General features: G+C 34.4%; 1 protein-coding gene and 2 pseudogenes across 3 annotated transcripts; all 3 read right to left on the bottom strand.

Moving 5' to 3' along the window:
- Positions 1–330: 330 nt before the first annotated feature.
- LOC308429228 (olfactory receptor 10AG1-like) lies at positions 331–1,320 on the bottom strand (the record flags this gene model as incomplete). Its single annotated transcript, XM_080927960.1, has 1 exon — positions 331–1,320. One exon carries the CDS (start codon positions 1,318–1,320, stop codon positions 331–333), a length of 990 nt encoding a protein of 329 aa, XP_080784086.1.
- Positions 1,321–9,207: 7,887 nt separating this feature from the next.
- Positions 9,208–12,635, bottom strand: LOC308429227 (casein kinase II subunit alpha-like; annotated as a pseudogene). The gene is made up of 3 exons: positions 12,616–12,635; positions 10,074–10,355; positions 9,208–10,034 (listed from the first exon to the last, which is right to left on the bottom strand). The product of its transcript is annotated as a casein kinase II subunit alpha-like (transcript).
- A 6,167-nt stretch (positions 12,636–18,802) lies between these two features.
- Positions 18,803–19,740, bottom strand: LOC308429008 (olfactory receptor 10AG1-like; annotated as a pseudogene). The gene has a single exon. The product of its transcript is annotated as an olfactory receptor 10AG1-like (transcript).
- Positions 19,741–20,107: the final 367 nt, after the last annotated feature.

The following is a 20,107-nucleotide window of genomic DNA, read 5'->3' as shown; positions in this document are numbered from 1 at the left end:
TTCTTCCGAGTTACTTCACCCAATCTACTCTCTCCTGACATTCACACCGACCTCCCAAGGATATCAACTGCTTATTTCATAACAAGTTACATATCAAGGCAGGAAGAAGAAACCCAATAGATGTACAGTGCGTAGGCAAAAGAATCAAAGAAAACAATTTGAAGAACACAGAGAGAAACGTTTTATATGACATTTGACACAGGCAAAATATATATTTTGTATTTACTTTTAGTCATTTTTTACCTCTATAAAGCAAGGAGCAACACTGATGTTTAAAAGCAAAACAGTGTTAAGAAGTTCGCAGATATATTTGAGTCCATTTGTCTGACTTTAACTGTCTCGCAATGCTAAATATCTGAAAAATAATTTTCTCAGTGCCCCTGTGACATTTTTGTTCCTCAGGCTATATATCAAAGGATTGAACATTGGAGTCAAAATGGTGTAAAACAGAGACAGAAGTTTGTCTGTCCCCTCATACTTATTGGACTTAGGTTTTAAGTAAGTGACACTAGCTGATCCATAGAATAAAACCACAACGATAAGGTGGGAAGAGCAGGTAGAAAAAGCTTTTATCCTTCCTGTGTCTGATGGCAACTTCAGGATGGTTGAGATGATCCTGCTGTAAGATGCAAGGATCAACATGAATGGTACAGTGACAATCAGTATAGCAAAAACAAAGACCACAATCTCATTCACAAAGATGTTCCCACATGCCAATTTGAGTAGTGGAGGTATGTCACAGAAGAAATGATTAATTTTGTTAGATTCACAGAAGGGCAGAGACAAAATCTGGTATGTTTGGCCCACTTGAATGGGAATACCAATGATCCAGGAACCAACCACTAGCTGGGTACACACCTTGCTATTCATGACTACAGGATAGTGCAGAGGGTTGCAGATGGCCACATAGCGATCATAGGCCATCACAGCTAGGAGGAAGCACTCAGTGGCCCCAAGGATAAGGAATAGGCACATTTGTGTAGCACATGCAAGAAAAGAAATATTTCCTTTCAGTGTGAAGAGATCCATAAGCATTCTAGGAAGAGTGACAGATACATAACAAATTTCCAGGAAAGAAAAATTGCTGATAAAGAAATACATGGGGGTTTTCAGACTGGGCTCAACCCTCGTGATTAGGATGATGATGCCATTCCCCAACAGGATAATGATGTAAACGAAGAGGAAAATTCCAAAGAGAAGCCAGTGCAATTTGGGAATATCAGAAAATCCCAGTAGAATAAATTCTATAGGTACAGTAACATTTGTTTCTGTGATTTTAAATTTGTTTGCTCTTTCTTGGTTCACATATTTGGATTGCATTTTTCTCTCCTCAAACCAAATTCAGAATGATTTTTAGTGTTGATAACTTCTAAGAACTTTTTGCTTTGTTTCAAGAGTTTTTTTTTTTTTTTTTTTTTTTTTTTTTTTTGTGAATCTTGAAGGTGTTTATTCTGGTTGATGACTCTGGAACTAGAACCAGTGAATTTATGAATAAAAGTGAGACAGTTTTACATATAACATCCTTCACTTGAATTCATCATGAGTTGATACAATATTCTAATTATATAAATGAAATCCATAAAACTGTGTATGTTTATTCACTTGCCATAGCAGAAGGATCATAAATATATACTTGATCTTGCTCTTTCATTATGAGGCCACTTCTCCAATGTCCCTGGCTCCATGTAATTTCATAGCCTCACAATCTGTTCAAGCCAGTTTCTGACTCTCTTTGCACTTCAAAATTAGCTTTGATGCCTTGGAGGGTTACTTTTAATACTTTTTTAACATTGCATGGAGTTTGAGGTAAACAGGACTTATTATTTTGCTTTGTCAGCCTGTGAAAGAATAAGAATTTCTATTTACTTTTTCTGTTTATGTAATCTTCAAGTGTATATAAAACATTAAATCTGGCAGACTTTTACAGAATTTACTCTTTTCTTTGTATAGAATAAATATCTGACTATAACCTTGGTACATATTTTAAGTAGCAATCAATATGTATTAAGCAAAAATATTCATTTCAATGTTTGTATTTATTAACTTCCAAAATTTAACAATCACAATATTCATAACAGTTATTTTAAAGGGTGAGGAAAAGTGGTAGGTTGTGGAATAAATAGAAGGAATAAATGCTGTAATTCAATTAAAGTCTCAATCAATCATTTATCATATGACACCTCCGGCATAAAACCAAAGATTACTCAGCTGTGTTCACTGGCAATCTATTTACAATAGCAAGGAGACTAAAAAAAAGCAAAATATATAAAAATATTATATTTATACTATGTAATGATAATCAGCTATGATGACAAATGTCAACATGAAGTCTGTCAGTCAATAAATAAAAGTAGCAAATATCAGAAGACCCAGAAACATAAGCAACATATACAAACTATTATTTTAAATCTGAATTAAAAGTACTTTCTGACTTTTCATATCTGAAATACTTATATTCTTCTTACTGATGGAATACATGGGGTTATTTAATTTCAACCTAGCATTTTTTATTTCTAATATGTTCCTCTGTCTCTCTGTCCCTGTTTCTGTCTTTCATGTGTGTTGCATGTGTGTGTGTGTGTGTGTGTGTGTTGTGTGCGTGTAGGGTTGGTTGAAGGAGATGGGTTGTACACATTTTACAGCACATACGTAGATTTCATAAAATATTTTCTCTTACTTAGTTTTCTTCTTATATTCTGTAGAATCCAAAGACTGAACATCAAGCTTAGTAGCAACTTCCCTTACCATTGAGCAGTTTTTCGATAACTCATCTCTGACTATTTCTTATATAGCCACTTAATTCTGTGCATTCAGTGTCTCAGTATATTGTTTTCTAACACTAAATTCCCATACTGAATCCTATGAATGCCCACCTAAAGATCTTCTTCTATTCACTTTATTTTTTGCACGATGTTTACTCTTGAATATGTAGAACTCAATGCATGTGTAGTTGTTAGAGACGTCATCTTGTTTTTTTGTAAAAATTGCAATTGATTTTTTGCATGTATAGAAGTGGGTTAAATGTTAATTGATTAAATTTTACAGTATATATATATATATATATATATATATATATATATATATATATATATAATAAGTTGTTTATGCCATCACTATTTATTGCCAAGGAATAAAAATATGTGTGGAAATGTTTAAGGCAAGGTGTTATAATACAATTCCATAACCCAAGTTCTTTGAAGGCTGAGGTAAATGTCTATGTATGAATTCAAGGCAATCCTTGTTCTAAGAGTAAAATATTTTCTTATAAAATGAAACACTCTCCTAATTAAAGATGTTGGTTTAAAGCATAGTTTTCTTTGTTTTATAATTTAAGTATATTTTTCTTTCTGTCACATTTTCATTATTTTTTTTTTCCTTTTTGAAAGGCTTCATTATTTTTGTCTGTTTATTTTGCTGACTTTCTCCTAGTTAAATAAAGGACTTGAGCAAACATATGAAAAATAGGGTTGAAAATTAAAGACAATTTTGTAATTAGTATATGTTATTTTCTCACATCAAAATTGAAAAAAAATATGTGCATGTATTTCACTGTGTTTATGTGGTAGGAAAATATACAGAGGTAGATAAATGCAAATGATCAAAATTTTCTGCTAAGTAAAAAATTTAAGAGTATTTAGAAAGAACAAAATCCTAACTCAATTATAAATCAAGGTTTCTGGATTGTGAACAACCTCTTTAAGTCTATGTAGCCCTCTTGCCAGTCTGGTAGATAAAGCCTACCAGATACTGAATTGAACAGAGCTCCTATGCATGTGTTTGTTGGTGTCTTTTTCTGCTCTCTAAGATGTGTGTCATTGTATTACAGGTACAGATAAATCTCTGACATAGTTTTCTGATGTGTGATTTCAATTAAAAGAATGGTACAGTGTAACATTAGAATTGACTACTTCACAGGAATCAAGTTGAAAAGTTCACTGAAATAGGAAAACATAAAATTCAAATTCCATATCAACAGGTATTGCTAATTCTTACAAAATAGATTAAAGTAGTGCATATTGAATCAATAATAGGCACTTGGCTTTTTACTCTTTATTAAAGTAATGTAACTCTGTTTACTTTTCCTTGTATCTGAATTATCCCCATAAAAAAGAAGACAACATTTACCATGATAAACATATATATACATATATTGTCTACAAATTTTGCCATGGTTTTGATTAGGAGTCTTATAGCTGATATTAAGGCATAAATTTTTACAATCAAGTCAGCTCCTGTTACCAAAGAAGACACTTGTTAATTGGAAGATACAAGTGCTGTCTGTTTTCTCCTTGACCAGTAGAGTTTTTAATACAAAGAATATACTTTTTGGAATGCTGTTATTTTTACTAATAATGTTTCTTTTATTACCAACACAGCAAACTGTGCTTTCTTTATAATCAAATTATATATAGAAGTGTTAAAAACCGGAGGCTTATAACACATATTAGTTTATCATTATATTATAACATAAAAAACCAGAAATAACCAAAAAATAAAACTTTAAGGTCAGTATACTAAAATTCATGATTTCACATGTACAATACAAGTTATTGAATTATAAGCAATAGATTTATACTACTGAGACAAATATAAACACGTTAGCAGTTTACCTTTTCAATTCTGCTAATGTTGTATTTTTCTGCCTGAAGTTTTATTGTTTTGAATATATAAACATAAGGGGGTAGATCACATTTTAATTAGAACATGACTTGTTTTCTAAGCACCCAGTACTATTTATAAACAATACACTTCCTTCCAGTGGGGATACATATTCTCTTGTGCCACACCTAAGCAGCCCGAGTATGCAATTAATTCAGTAACTTTATTTCAAACAATCCCTGTATAACAGGCAAATGTTTTTATAACATTTCTACAGAAAATTGTTCTTCCTCCCAAGCACATTCATGTCATTTATTAGCTCCAAAAGAATGTACTTTAGAAATTTGACCTTGTCTATAAGAGAACATTCCCATGCTCCATGTTTTCTTCCTTAATTGTGTGATGTTGTATACTATTGTTTTCATGCTGATAATTCATACTCACTACAAAGAAGATGCACCACACTTAACATGCACAATGTTTCACTTTAGAAGTATGAGATACTTCACAAACTGATCCTGCTGAAGCTATAAAATACTAGTATAACCAAATGAACAGACTTTCAATTGTGAAAGAAGAAAAACAAGGCATTTTAAGCACATTCTGCTGCCTAACATTATTTTTTAAAACATTTATGAAACATTTACATTCAATAATTCTGTCCTAAATACTTTTAATTTTTAAAAAAGTATGATATCTTTTTTGCTTTGGAGCATTTTTATTATGTTTTTCATTTTAAAACACAAATACAGTTAATTATTATATTTTTAGTATTGATAAAATACATATGATACTTTCATTTGAAAACTAATGAATTAGATGAGGAAACAATATTTATTGCATTAGATTTGTCTTGTTTAAGTTACATTAACACAGTTCAAGGCATGGGGAATGATGGGGGGTGCTTTTTCAGTTCTGAGATATCAATCCACTATCTTAGACAGGGACCCATTTAGGCCACATTGTGTTTCTCTATATGTTCCTTTCAATCAAGAAAGCACAGACACCTCATAGTACAATTGGGCTTGAAAGTTTATACTCTATAGCTTGCAAGTGACATTATATTTTGGTGATTCAGCTACATTAATCCTGGAAATTGACAATGTGATAAGTGTATAAAATGCTCACTTGCTCTCAATAAATATTGTCATAGCCTCAGTCTTCTGTGATCTTTCTTGGCTTAGACTGATTTAATATTTCATTGGCCATACCAAGTAAGCTTGTCTTCATAAGTAAGCACAGTTGCTTACGGGTAACAATCCTTATCATATAATGAATGATATATACTTACATTCAATATATTAAAAACAGTTTCCAAAATATTTATTAACTATATGCAATTTATATCATTCTTTTATTTTTTCTTTACCTTTAACAAAAATTTTCTATGTAGTAGTATTTAGAAGTTAAGAAATACCAGCAATCTCAAACTATGTGGCCATCATCCAGAACATTTCTTTTGGTATTCTACCACTAATTACTGGAGAGAATCCATACTAGACATAACAGTTTAAATCACTAAGGATCTCTGTTATGAAGATTTCTTCTCATGTGTACTAATTAAAATTTCTGGCAGCAAAATTACTCACAATCAGACAAGATTCTAATTCTAATTATACAGAAGGTAGAATTAATGCAGTTAAAGATGAAAAATATATATCTCAAAACATTTCATTGATATCTACAGGATAGAAATGTTTTATAAATTTATGATTAGTAAGTTGAAATATATAGATTTAAAAAATCTAAAAGCAAAAATCAAAACAAGAGGATGCTTAGAATAGAGAATACACCAATAATAAACCAGAAAAGCATGAGTTATTAAAGCTTCCAACAACAACCAATACTAAGGATTCATCATGTTCAGTACTGAATCAAAAAGACAAAAAAAATACTGTTTTTTTGATTTTTCCAATTCCTTATTTATTTTTTCATTTAGTGGAATTATCATTACTATTATATTTTATGAAATAATGAACAAATGCACTCAAAATATTCTTTAAAATTAAAGAATAGGGACACCTCTAAATTAATTCTATGAAGTCAGTGTTACCATAGTATCTAACAGCAACTATTGTCAATAAAAGAAAAATGTAGTAAAGACTATATATGAATTTCCTAATAAGCATAGAATAAAACTACTCATAAAATGCTTGAAAAACACCCTGGCTCATAGTGCTGTCTTTATGACATGAGGCCTTCTGCCACCCATGCTCTAATCCCCTGCTTCTGGGATTCTCGGCAAAGCAAGCAGCCCAAAGGCTTCCCCATCAATTCTGTAATCCATTTTCTAGTTCATAACTCAAACTAGAATCTTGCATTTTCTGTCTACTCCTAGGGCCACAGCTCTGCCTGTCTCCAAGAGTCCTGCTACCACACAAGACAAACAGTCCTATAAGCCTGCTACTATCAGGTAGTACCATGCCAGCGAACACCAGACAACCAGATTGTTGAAGGGAAGGACAAGAGCACAATCAGGAAAAGCCTATGAAATATGGTACCATAAAAACCAAGATTATCTGTGACTGCTTTATGTAGCTATGAACAACCCCAGTTATATTTTCTCCATTACAATTAGTTGGTGCCTTGAGCTGTGTCTCTTTTCAGTGCTTTCAGGTAAACTTCTGAAGATAACCCCATGTTTTCATGCTCTAAACATTGGACAGAAAAGATTTGGACATAATGGTTCCTGCTATTGGATAGAATTTTTGGATTAGAATTTGATGGATCTGCCATGCTATGTACTCAGAAAAGCTTTACATTATAGTCCACAGAAGGTTGAGTTGATTAAAGTGTTGAGAAACAGGATACTATTTATGTAATAAGAGATGCTTCAAATTAATTTTAGCATTTAACAAAACTCTATAATCAAAGTATTTAAATTAATCAGCATTGTAGAATCCTCAACAGTGCTGTGTCACTTTTTTCCAGAGTATGTGTTCTATAAATATTTTATTAATTTCTTATTTGTAAAGGATATTTATCACAAAGTGATTGGTGTTAGACAGGTGACTCAGTCATGAAGAGCACTTGCTGCTCGTCTCCATCAACCATAAAGTGGCTTTAGTCCCAGGTGATCTTCATGGGAATCACACACATGTGAGATGCATGTACATGCAAGCAAATAATTTTAAACATAAAAAGTAAAAGTGAATAACTCTAAAAAATAATTTGGCTCTGTGCTTTCTCCAAATTGTGTCCTTATATGGCACAGAATGTTCTACATTACTCTAGATATCATGTGTACTTTATTTTTGTTTTTTCAATCTAACCTTGATAAATAAAACCAAACATTTATTTACAACAAAGAATTCCAACACTGGGCATTTCACATGTGAAGGAAAAAGTATTATATATATAGCAAAGAATGGCAGAGCCATAACAAGAGAACTGATAGTTTCCCACAGTTACAGGTCTGCCATTTCTGATTCACTGAAGATAGTGGCTCAGCTTCTGCCTATCAAATACATGCACAACTCTGAGAGAAAGGCATGTGAAAAAGGGGCAAGGGAGGAGGGAGGAAACTACAAAGCTTAAAATGAGCCCAGTGTGGCCACATCACATGTTAGCTCCTAAGAGTGCTAGCATGAGACTTATATGGACAATATTTCTTTTTTAAAAGCAATAAAAAAAAAAAACCAAAAATGATTTTGCCTTCCCTCTCCTACCAGCTATGAAGCACAGCATGTATGGAGATGAAAAGGGAAAGACCAAAGTAGGAGCCCAGAAAGGAAAGCATGACAAATAGAAACTAAACTAAAATTAAAATCATTTACAGTTAGGTTAATAAGACATGATTCATTCAAAAAAATGGATCTGTCTGAGATTTGGGTAGACTTTTAACATCTTGATGTAACTAAGCCAGACCCACCTCCACCAGAGCCAGAATAAGCCACAAATGTATTCTTGGAGAGAAGAGATGAAGTGGCCAGCCAGCAGAACAGTGTTTTAGGATGAATTGGGTCCTCCCTACATTTTCCCTCCCCTCCTCCCTTGATGTACTACAGTTTATAATCTCTGAATAAGAACATGAGATATAAGCCCCAAGAGTATACAATGTGGAGTTAGCAACATGGGAAGTGGACAAAATCTACACCCAAACGCATCATCTGGGACTGAGGCCAGTTTATCTTTGTTCTTTAGTGGTGATAAACTGAATTTGGAAGGGGAGAAAAAAAATTGTCCATAAGATATTCTACCTGTAGGTAATTTTTAAAGATAATCCCCTGAGTTATGAAAGTCCAAGGTTTTTTTTATTTGTTTTTGTTTTGTTTTTAAAGAAAGAAAAAAAACCAGCCTCTCTCCCTCTATCTCTTCCTCCCCCACCCTCTCTCTCTCTCTCTCTCTCTCTCTCTCTCTCTCTCTCTCTCTCTCTCCCTCTCTCTCTCTCTATATATATATGTGTGTGTGTGTGTGTGTAATATATATATATATATATATATATATATATATATATATATATATATATATATATATATATTTAATGACTCAACTACTAAATCCACAAGCAACGGTTCAGACACGGTGCTTCTGAAGTGTTCCAACCTCTCCCAATCAGGCACAAGCTGCATCAAGGAGAGGGTGGAGATCCCCACCTCTGCTCAGGCATCAGAAAATAGATGGGGTCATTATTGCACTAGTGGTAGCTGGAACAGGTATCCTAAGTGAGTTGGCAGCAGCAGTCACTGGTGAGCCTGCCAGAGGACCAAGACATGAAGGGTTGGCACTGAAGACATCCATGACATCATATTGGCGCTGCTGACAAGTGTGCTGCCTGTCAGCTATGTTAAACTCATTCGGGCCTGGTTCTTCACGATAGTGTAGAAGTAATTGTGCTCCATGGCCTCTCTTGCAGTGAGCCCTGACTGGTGGTCATATAACAGCAAATTGTCCTGTAAATCCAAGGCCTCGGGGATGATAATGTGCTGATTTGCACTGTGGACAAAGAGTACCCATCGCTTATGGCAGTGTCTGCCCAATATCTTTGAAACATGGATCTAATTCAAGGTTGTACTTGTCAATATAGTCATGTACATCTTCTGTTCCCAGAACCTTGGCTATCCTTACCAATTGGTCATAGTTTCATCTCCATAAAAAAATGGCTCATTCTGGAAGATCATACTTTCCAGAATACAACACAAGCTCCACATATCCAAACTATAATTGTACAACTGATAATCTACAAGTAGCTATGGACCTTGGAAATATCAGGAAGCAACACAGACATTATACTCTTGTCCAGGATGTTATTCAGCTAAACCCCAGTCTATCAGCCGAAACTTTCTGTGATCATGATCAATCATGGCATATTGGGTTTCACATATCTTTGCATAATTCTCATGCTGTGACAATAATCTAGGGATTTCAGAATTTCATACATGTAAAACCGAATGCCATAGTCTGTTTGTGGCTGGTACAATTGCTTGAAGTCTGTGCTATTTACATGTTCAAATACCAAGGCAGGGATTCGTTACACAGGGTCTTTCACAATGTTTGCAAGTGTGATGATGTTGGGTCCTCTCAAATTCTCCAAAATCTTTATATCATGCTTAATTTTCTTCTCTTTTTACTGGTATGAGAATTTTAACAAAACCTTTTTCATTATTTGTGATGCTGATGGCTTCAAGCACTTCGCTGTATTTGCCCTGCCTAATTTTTGTACAAGCTGGTAGTAATCTCGATTTCCCCACTCCACCACATGTGATTCATAGTCCCAGTGCTCTCGGGGTCTGTGCATGTTAGCATCTGTGTAATTTCTGGTCCCGACATGTCAGACAGGTGGATGGACAAAGCTGAACTTGATGTTAAGACTTTGTTTCAGACCCCCCCCCCTTTTTTCACACTGCAGTGCAGCAGCTAGCCTCACACAGACAATAGAGCAGTGGTGGAGGAGGAGACACATGGCTCAGCAGCCAGCTTCAGGAACTAGAACAAGGCTCTCTTGAATATGCTAGAGTCATATAGATACAGCTGAGCATGCTTACATCTAACCATAGGTCTAAACTCCAGTATCCCAAGGAGGTTGCTAAAGAAAGGACCAAAGGAGCTGAAAGGGGTTGCAACCTCATGGGAAGATAATAACACTATCAACCAACCAAACTCTCCAAAACTACCATGGAGCAAAACACCTATGTTTGTGTACACTTTAAAAGACCTATTAATCCAGTTGTGTATGTAGCTGAAGATAGCAGTGTCTGGCACCAATGTGAGAAGAGGCATGTTGTCCCAATGTAGGAGAATGACAAGCCAATGCAGTGGAGAGGGTGATCAGAAGGGAGTGCACCTTTGTGAAGGCAACTGTAGGAGAGGGGGATGGGAGTGGGGCAGGGTAAAGGGATAACATCTCAAATGTAAATACAGAGTATCTAATAAAAATAGAGAAAAAGAAAAAAAATGTGTTAACATTCCTGAAATAGCTACTGCTTCTTGTGATGACTTGGAGCTTAAGGTTCTTTAGTATAAATGTGAAGAAACTGTTAGCTAACACATCTTATCCAACATCTATTTATTGAGAGAAACATGAAGACCAAATTTCTTGATCATGCTTTTTGTTATGTATTTATGTTACTTAAAGTAGTTATATAATATTTGTAAATGACTGTAGGAGTACAAAATGCTATGTAAACAAGTTTTATTCATGTTTAATGCTCTCAACATTATTGACCTATGTTCCCATGATTCTTTGTTTCCTATTTTTAACCGCAGCCACTCAAACTTTCTCAATCCTTATATTCTATTGTTACATAGGATCTCACTATATCACTGTGGCTAGCATGGAATTACATGTATACAACAGAAATATCTCAGACACACAACTCAGCCTAATGAACGATTGTACCTGGCTATCCTTTTACTCTTTAAACCAGAGAACTTTATTCCATTTCAAGCACTCATTAACAATTAAATTAAATTTAAAAAATGACTGATAGATACACAAATTGTAGATATATTGAGGACAGTGGGTCATTTTTAATACTAATACATATTATATAGATTATATATATGTATAATATTTAACTAAAAGAGAAGTTTTATATATAATTTCAAAAATTGGTCATTTATTCAGTTGCAATACGTTCATTATATTTTCTTCTAACTTTCAGTGCATTGCCATTTTCTGTATTCACCCTGCAGTGCAATCGCTATAATTTAGTATCAAATTATCAGTGTTGTCTATCTTTTTGCCTCCTGCTTCTTCATAGCCTCTGATTTCCACAATGGTATTCTATAATGTTAAGTTGTGTATCTGTAAGATTAAATATATTGAAGGACTGAAATAGAAAAACAAGTGAGAATCAAGAGAATTAAAAGAAAACTTTTTCAAAGAAAAATAGGTGTCTATTCATATCATTTTCTTATTAAACATTCTAGCTATATATTTAATAATTTTATTGTTGTCCATGCCTTCATGGAAATATTATGTATTAATAAAATGTACACTTCTATGTGAGAGGCTCATATGAAGAGAAATTTACTAGCTTTAAAATGTGGGTATTCTTCATCTGGGAAGAAAAAAATTAAAGGCCTTAAGATGCACTTAAAACACCAGTCATATTCTTGATAAATTCTATTAATAAATTATCACTGAAATTTCACAGAATTCAACTTTTCCTTTTTCATTTTTGACAATATGAGCAGCTTTTGTAAATGTAACTTTTATTCACCCGATGTAATTATTATCTTGTAAGCTTACTGTTAAATAACATCACCCTTTCTAGTTCTTTCTGAACTCTGGCTGATTCAACACAGCTGTTCAGGATCAAACTCCTCTTTGAGATGACTGATTCAAACTGCCTTCACTCTCCTTTCTGCATTGATCTACTTGGATAAACTGCCTTTGTATTCCATGAAGTGAATGCCACTGAAAGTTGGTTATAACTTATCAAACTCATTTTCTCAAATTATTGTCTGATTTACCATTCTGTCTTCTCCTCAATTATACTTTAAAACTTTCACATTCCCAAACATAGCTACTTCCTTCTTGAAACCAACTTTAACTTCACTGTTTGTGATTACAGCTTTTTTTGTAAGGCCATGTCTGTATTCTAGCCAGAGAGATTAAAGATGTATCTGAATTCCAGACAATGGGATTGAAGGTGTGAATTAAGGACTTAACTATATTCTATCCAGATCACATAGTCCTAGCAGGCCTTTGGATGTCATTTCTTGCCATATTACTCAATTAAAATCCCTCTAATCTCTACTCCTTCAATTTAGTAAAAAAAAAAAATGTGCACAGTTTAGTAACTATAACAAAAAACCATGAGTTATCAAAAAGTTTAACTTAAAAGTCTAAATTATCTTAAACAGATCCATTGAGGATTTAGAGGAGGATATGATGGTTACCACCATTCATTCTCAAACTCTCCAAACCATGGTTATACACAGTTTCAGTTTAGTGCTCTCTGGGACTACTCTGGCTATCAGCAGGATGGATATCAGCAGAATTTCATGTGAGACTCTGGACAGAGTGGACCACATGAAGACCTATAAGGTTGTGGAGGGCCCCCAAGACCCAACAAAGGGATGCTGCAAATGAACACTTAGCAAGTGAATTAATGTGATACACAGGATTTTGTTTAATCACCAAAAACACACTGGCCAGTGTACAATAATATGTTACCAGAAGTGTTATTTTCTATTTGTTTTCAATTTCAGGAAACTTATTTTAAAGAGATTATTTTCATCCCATAAAGACAGGACTGCAATTGTCAGCTTTATATTACCTGGAGATGGAAAGAAACTGTTCTTATTCTGCATATTCTGTCCTAAGCATCATCTTAAGCCTTGCAAACGATGCACAGATTCCTCACCCTTGCTTTAGAGTAAAACATTATATACTTATGGGCTGAAAATATCTCCATAGTTAGCTGAAGTGATTTGTGAAAAAGTGCAAGACTGAGTTTTTAATATTGAATAAAATCTACAATCATTTATAGAATTATTTGATGGTCATTAACAAAATTAAAGCATTTTCCTTAACAAGAAGATGGAAGGAATGTTTAGCAAAACAAATTCATTTCATAGTTTTTCCCATTAAATTGAAGCACTGACAGATTAGAAGCATACCAAATCACGCATGGGTCCTTAATCACATAAGCGAGGCTGGCTTACCAGCCTTGACATGAAATTCACAGTATTCTGACCAAAGGACTGACTGTGATTAAAAATACATGTAAATTGCTCTTTAGTAGTAAATGCTGTGCAAGACAAAACCAAAACACAAATCAAGCTTTGATTGGTTCTTCTGGAAAATATGCATCAAATATGAAGTATAATCTGGATAGGCTGCTTCTGTGCTCAATGTGAATTATTTAGATACCGTTTGAATATTTAACAGACTTTAAAACAATGACTGACTTGAGGACTGGTCCTGCCTGTCATTTGTCAGGATAACGTAGACTGTTTTCACTAACCCTTGGCTCTTGCTGTATTGTTACTCAAATTAGTAATAGGTACTGATGAAAATCTCTAATGGATGGATAATCATAACACTTTTGGTCACACATTTTTCTCCTTCACCCTGAGAGTTTTTAAAGGAAAAGGTATCAAATGCCTGATGATACCACCCTTTTAAATTGCTATCTTTTGAAATGGTATAAGCAAAAAAAAAAAAAAAAAAAAAAAAAAAAAAAAAAAAAAAAAAGCAAAACATGTTTCTAAAGGTTGTATCTTGAAACACTGGTGCTCAACAGCTAGCAGCTAAAGTGAGTCACCCCATGTTAATTATGCATTGTTAGTGTCATAAACTTTGTGGTTATCTCTAGTGTCTCTTTCTGAAGTATTTCATTTCTCTTCTGTCTAATTTAACTCTAATTGAATTATCTCCTTTTCTCGAGGAGACACTTATGTTCAAAGTGTTGATTGTTTGCCAGAGGTGGAGAGAGAGAGAGAGAGAGAGAGAGAGAGAGAGAGAGAGAGAGAGAGAGAGAGAGAGAGAGAGAGAGCACAGTTTGATGGAGATGATAAGTTTAGCAGTGAATTAGCCATATGTTCTGTGTTGGAATTTGTGCTAGCAGTTTGAACACTAGCTCTATGTGCCTAGGAACTGAATGCTGCTTGCCCCATTCCATTTTATGTCATTGAGAATTAATTTCACTTGTTAAACCAAAGCTTACTTACTAAGTTAATGCTATTTTCTGTATAGAAATTAAATTCACTTTTAGTCTTTTGCAATTTTTTCAAGCCACTAGTCAGCTACTAAAGCAACAATTATTCTCAGATATTCATCACTAGACAACTGCAGTTTTTGGCTACTAAAACTGCTTAAGCTCTTGAACATTTCACATTCAAAATTTTTGTAAGGTGGTAGATAAGAGGAAAGCTTCACTGTTTATTTTAAAATAAATAAAATTATTTTTTGACGTAAATAAGAAGATCCATTAATGCAATGATCATCCATACCTTCATTACTGACCCTCTGTCATTAAGCACATATTCTTTTCGGCATCAAGGTTTTACAATGTTCAGTGTGGTAGACAACCTGTCCTTTATCAGACTGTTGAGATCTTCCCCATGTTTTCTGCATGTTCTGTGTTGTCATCTTCCTTTATATAATCCTTCCTTTTGTCACACCATTCATTTGGAAACTTCTCTTATTCAAAGAAAATTTAATCAATTTTGATGAAATTCAGTCTTTTTTTAAAAAATTATTTTATTTATTGGATATTCTCTGTATTTATAATTCAGGTGTTATACCCTTTCCCCCAATTCGATTACCCCTCCTCCTCCATTGGCTTCCATGAGGGTGCTCCTCCAAAACTTCCTTTCCTACCCCAGCATTCCCCTACACTGGGAAAATGACCCTTTCCTGGAACAAAGTCCTCTTCTTTCATTGATACCAGAGAATGACATCCTCTGCTGCATATACACCTAGAGCCATTGGGCTCTCCACAAGAACTCATTGCTGGGTGTTTTAGTCCCTGTGAGCTATGGTAGGTTTGGTTAGTTGATACTTTTGTTCTTTCCATGGAGTTGCAGACCCTTTCAGTGCCTTCAGTCCTTTCTCTAGCTCCTTCATTGGTGTCCCTGTGTTCAGTCTGATAGTTAGCTGCAAGCAGCATCCTCTGTATCAGTATGGCTCTGGCAAAGCCTCTGAGGAGGCATTTATATCAGATTCCTGCCAGGAATAACTACCTGTCATCAGCAATAGTGCTTGGGTTTAGTGGCTGCATTAGTATCGATCCCGAGTTGAGGCAGTCTTTGGATGATCTTTTCTCCAATCCCTGCTCTTCTATTTCTTCCCATGAGTGTTTAGAACTCCTTTCTAAGGACTGAGGTATCTATATTCCGTTTTTTTTTTTTTTTTTTTTTTTTTTTTGAGCTTCATAAGTTCTGGGTATTGTTTCTTGTGTATTCCAACCATTTTTGGCTAATATCCACTTATCAGTGAGGACATACTATGAGTGTTCTTTAGTGACTTGGTTACCTCACTCAGGATGATAGCTTCAAGTTCCATCCATTTGCCTAAGATTTTCATAAAGTCATTTTTAATAGCTGAATATTACTCCAATGTGTAAATGTACCACACTTTCTGTATCAATTCATCTGCTGAAGGGCATCTGGATTCTTTCCAGGTCCTGGCTATTATAAATAAGGGTGCTATTAACATAGAAAAGCATGTGTTCTTGTTAAACGTTGGAGCATCTTTGGGGTATATGCAAAGTAGTGGAATAGATGGGTCTTCAGGTAGTATTATGTCCAATTTCTGAGGAGCCACCATACTGATTTCCAGAGTGATTGTACCATCCCACCAACAGTGGAGGAGTGTTCCTCTTTCTCCACATCCTTGCCAGCATAAGCTGCCATCTGAGTTTTTGATCTTAGACATTTTAACTGGTGTAAAATAGAATCTTTGGGTTGTTTTGATTTGCATTTTGCTGATGACTAGGGGTGTTTCTCTTGTTGCACATCTATTTTTATGTACGTTTTTTTTTTTTTACAGAAAATCTCAGCACTTGGGAGGAAGAGGCACACAGAATCTCTGTGAGCTCAAGAGAAACATGATCAAGAGATAAATTACAAGGATATCCAAGGCTATATAGAGATTTTCTATCTTGCAAAGCAAACTAAAGCAAACAAGAAAGGCTTACCTCACTGGGTTCTTGGTATGGGTTATAGTGTCAACAACAACTAAACACAGCATGACTAACAATTACATAATTGTCTTCAGCTTTAGGCACTAGTTGAATATATTGTAAGAAAGAATCCTAAAATTGATTTTTTTCTCACTGGACAGTTATTATTTCAATATTTTCCAAAGAAATAAAGATTTCAAAAGTAGGGAGGGATTTACTTCAGTGGTAACAGTTGCAAAAAGGTATGACAATTGCTTTTCCAAGTAATATTTCTATATGCTCAATTGCTACCATTGATGTTAAAGGATCTGAAATAGAGTTTCAAAGAAATTTTTGAGCATGAAAAGTGTGTATAAATAATTAAAATTGTCTTTTCTAGTGGCTTGCTATGATTCAATATTTTATGTGGTCCAGTGTTGTTTCCTTCTTTGGACTCAAGTCTCTTGTAACTTCCGAATCTCCTGAGTCCCTAAGTGCCCAGCTAAACTCAAAGAACTGAGCTTCCTTCGGGTACAATCCCAGGTGAATTTTTTTAGGGCTACTTTCTGTCCAATGTCTTGTGTCCTCTGCACCATTTCTGTAAGTTGTATTCAGCTTTTGTCAACATTAGTGGGCTTTCTCTTTCTCCAATCAAGTTGGGTGCCAGATGTAAATGTAACTTTATTTGAAAGATGTAATTGTCATCTCAGATGCTTACTCCTAAACAATCTTACCCTTTCTACTTGCTCAATTCTGGCTGACTGCTTCAGCTCATCTATTCTCACACAAAGCTTTTCTTCATGCTTACTGATTCTAACTGACTTCTCAATTTCTCACTAAATTTCACTGCTTATACAAACTGGCTTTGAATTCCATGACCTGAAATTCACCAACTGCACTCACTTCCATTGCATTTCTGTAAAGTTCACTCTATTCCCATCACTCTGTCTTTTTCTATATTCTTGTCTGTATGTTTTCTAGAGAACATATCTTGGCTGTATCTTTTATAACTCATTCTGCCAAATCTATCTTGGATTAATTACTTTATCTGCCCATCATTTAGATGTTACTTTCAAATCTGGCTGCTTCCTTCTAGAAACTAACTTTGCCTTCATTATTTTGGGTTTAAGGTGTATAAGAGCATATTTGTATTCCAGCCAGATTACATAGATCTAGAACTTAGCCATATTTCTGAATTAAAATTCTTCTATAGTTTATAAAGAAAATAAATCAACCCACATTCACCATGGATATTGGAAAAGGTGAGACAGAAAGAGAGAAAGTGCTTAAGGTGTGGGGATATTGGATTAAAACAGGGCTTCCCTTTTTAGATCTGGTTGTCTTGATGTTCACTCATAGAATTGACTTACCATGCACTCAGAGATCCTCCTGGCTCTTCCTCCCAAAGGCTGAGAATAAAGGCATGTGCTACCATACCCATCTTGAAAAAGATAGTTTAAACCCATAAGTAGAGGCTGGATATTTATGAGAAGTAAGATGTCTTTAAAAAAAGGAAAATACCCTCATCACAAGTAGAACCTGATTTTTCTTTCTTTAATAAAATTGTATAATTATGAAGCTATCACTCAGTAATCCATAAAAGCATTAATTGTTATGTATACCTATTCTTTACTAATTATTTCAACATATTTGAGTAAGAAAACAACCATATCACAAATGTGTTTTTACTTATGAAGTAGAAAATATAGCCAATATTTTGGTGTCTTATGAAAATAACAAAAGAAATCCTTAATAATTCCCATTGTCACTTTATAACTTTAGTATTTGTATATTGAAATTAGGTTTGCGGAATTGTAAGATCTGAAGTTTAGAACTAATCTACTTGCTAAAAATGAATATTGAGTTGGTCTTGTGTGATGTAGAAATGTGTATCTATTAAAAATACATAAAAATCCAAGAATATTGATAAATAACCCCACAAGGATTCTAAAAAAGAATATATTTTATTGTATTTTATTAACATAGGTTTATACATAAGAACTATTAGAGCAAAAATAGCTGTGAATGTGACCAAGAATGAGAGGAACTGTCTATCGCAAGGTAGGAAGGAGAGAAGGAATTGGGTAATTATACTATAATTTCAAAAAATAAAATATTATAAAAGTAAATACATCATGTTTTTTAAGTCATAACATGAACCATCTCAGAAGAAACTTTTTCAGTGCAATCATAACATCTTTGTTTCTCAAACAATATATCATGGGGTTAAACACTGGAGTAACAACAGTATAGAAGAGGGAAAGGAATTTGTCTACTTCTGCTGAGTGGCTGGACTTTGGCCGCAAGAAAGTAATGATACCTGATCCAAAGAATAAGAACATGTAGAGAAGTCTTTGGCTCTCCCAGTTGCAGATGGAAGCTTCAGAATGCTTGAGATTATTTTCACATAAGATCCAAGTATCAGCATGAAAGGAATGGTAACCACTAGAAGGGCAATCACATAAATCAGCATCTCTATCATAAAAGTGTCCCCACAAGCCAGGGTCAGGACTGGAGGTATGTCACAAAAAAAGTGATTCAGCTGATTTGATCCACAAAATGGTAGAGAGAAGATCCAGTATGTGAACCCTATATGAACAGGAACTCCACTTATCCAACAGCCAGCTGCCAGTTGTATACAGAGGGTATTGTTCATGATGAGAGGGTATAGCAATGGGTTGCAAATGGCAACATATCTGTCATAAGCCATAGCCGTCAGAATAAAGCACTCAGTGGCCCCAAAGACTAGGAAGAAATACATTTGAGTAGCACAAGCCATAAAAGAAATGATTCTGTCTTTTCTGTAGAGATCTGTTAATAACCTGGGAAGAGTGACTGACACATAACAGATTTCCAAGAAAGAAAAATTTCCAAGGAAAAAGTACATGGGAGTCTGCAGGGAAGGGTCAGACCTTGTGATTATGATAATGAGGCCATTGCCCATCAGAATAATTATATAGATTATCAAAAACACCCCAAAAAGAAATTCTTGCAAGTTGGGAACATCAGAAAAGCCAAGTAAGATAAATTCTACCAGTGTGGAGTGGTTCTTCTCTTGAGAACTTTGTAGAGTTGATACATCCATGAATAATTGATTTCAAGCTTAACTGCATGGAGTTCAGATATTTCTTAAAAAAGAAATGAAATATTAAATGTGGCAAATCCACAGACACAAGAGAGATGCCCAGTCATATTGATTTGTGTGTTATTTACAAACTTAATCCTACTTCCTATATTTTCTGGGATAAAAAAGAAGCACTTTAAAAATCTGTCTGTTCTGCAAGTTTGTCACAAAACAGAGAGCAGCAGCACAAGACCTCCACAGTTCAGATTGCTTAGCCCTTGGCTACAAGCAGTTGCTATAATTGTGTAGCACCAAGTCAGTAAAATCCATCTTTGCCTTTAATTATTTGTCCTTTCTCACAGAAACTTTAATCAATTTCAGTTTTGAT

This window comes from Micromys minutus, assembly GCF_963924665.1.
Source record: "Micromys minutus genome assembly, chromosome: 13".
Lineage (NCBI taxonomy): Eukaryota > Metazoa > Chordata > Mammalia > Rodentia > Muridae > Micromys > Micromys minutus.
Note: the sequence above shows the minus strand (reverse complement) of the source record. Positions and strands in the feature narration are given on the sequence as shown.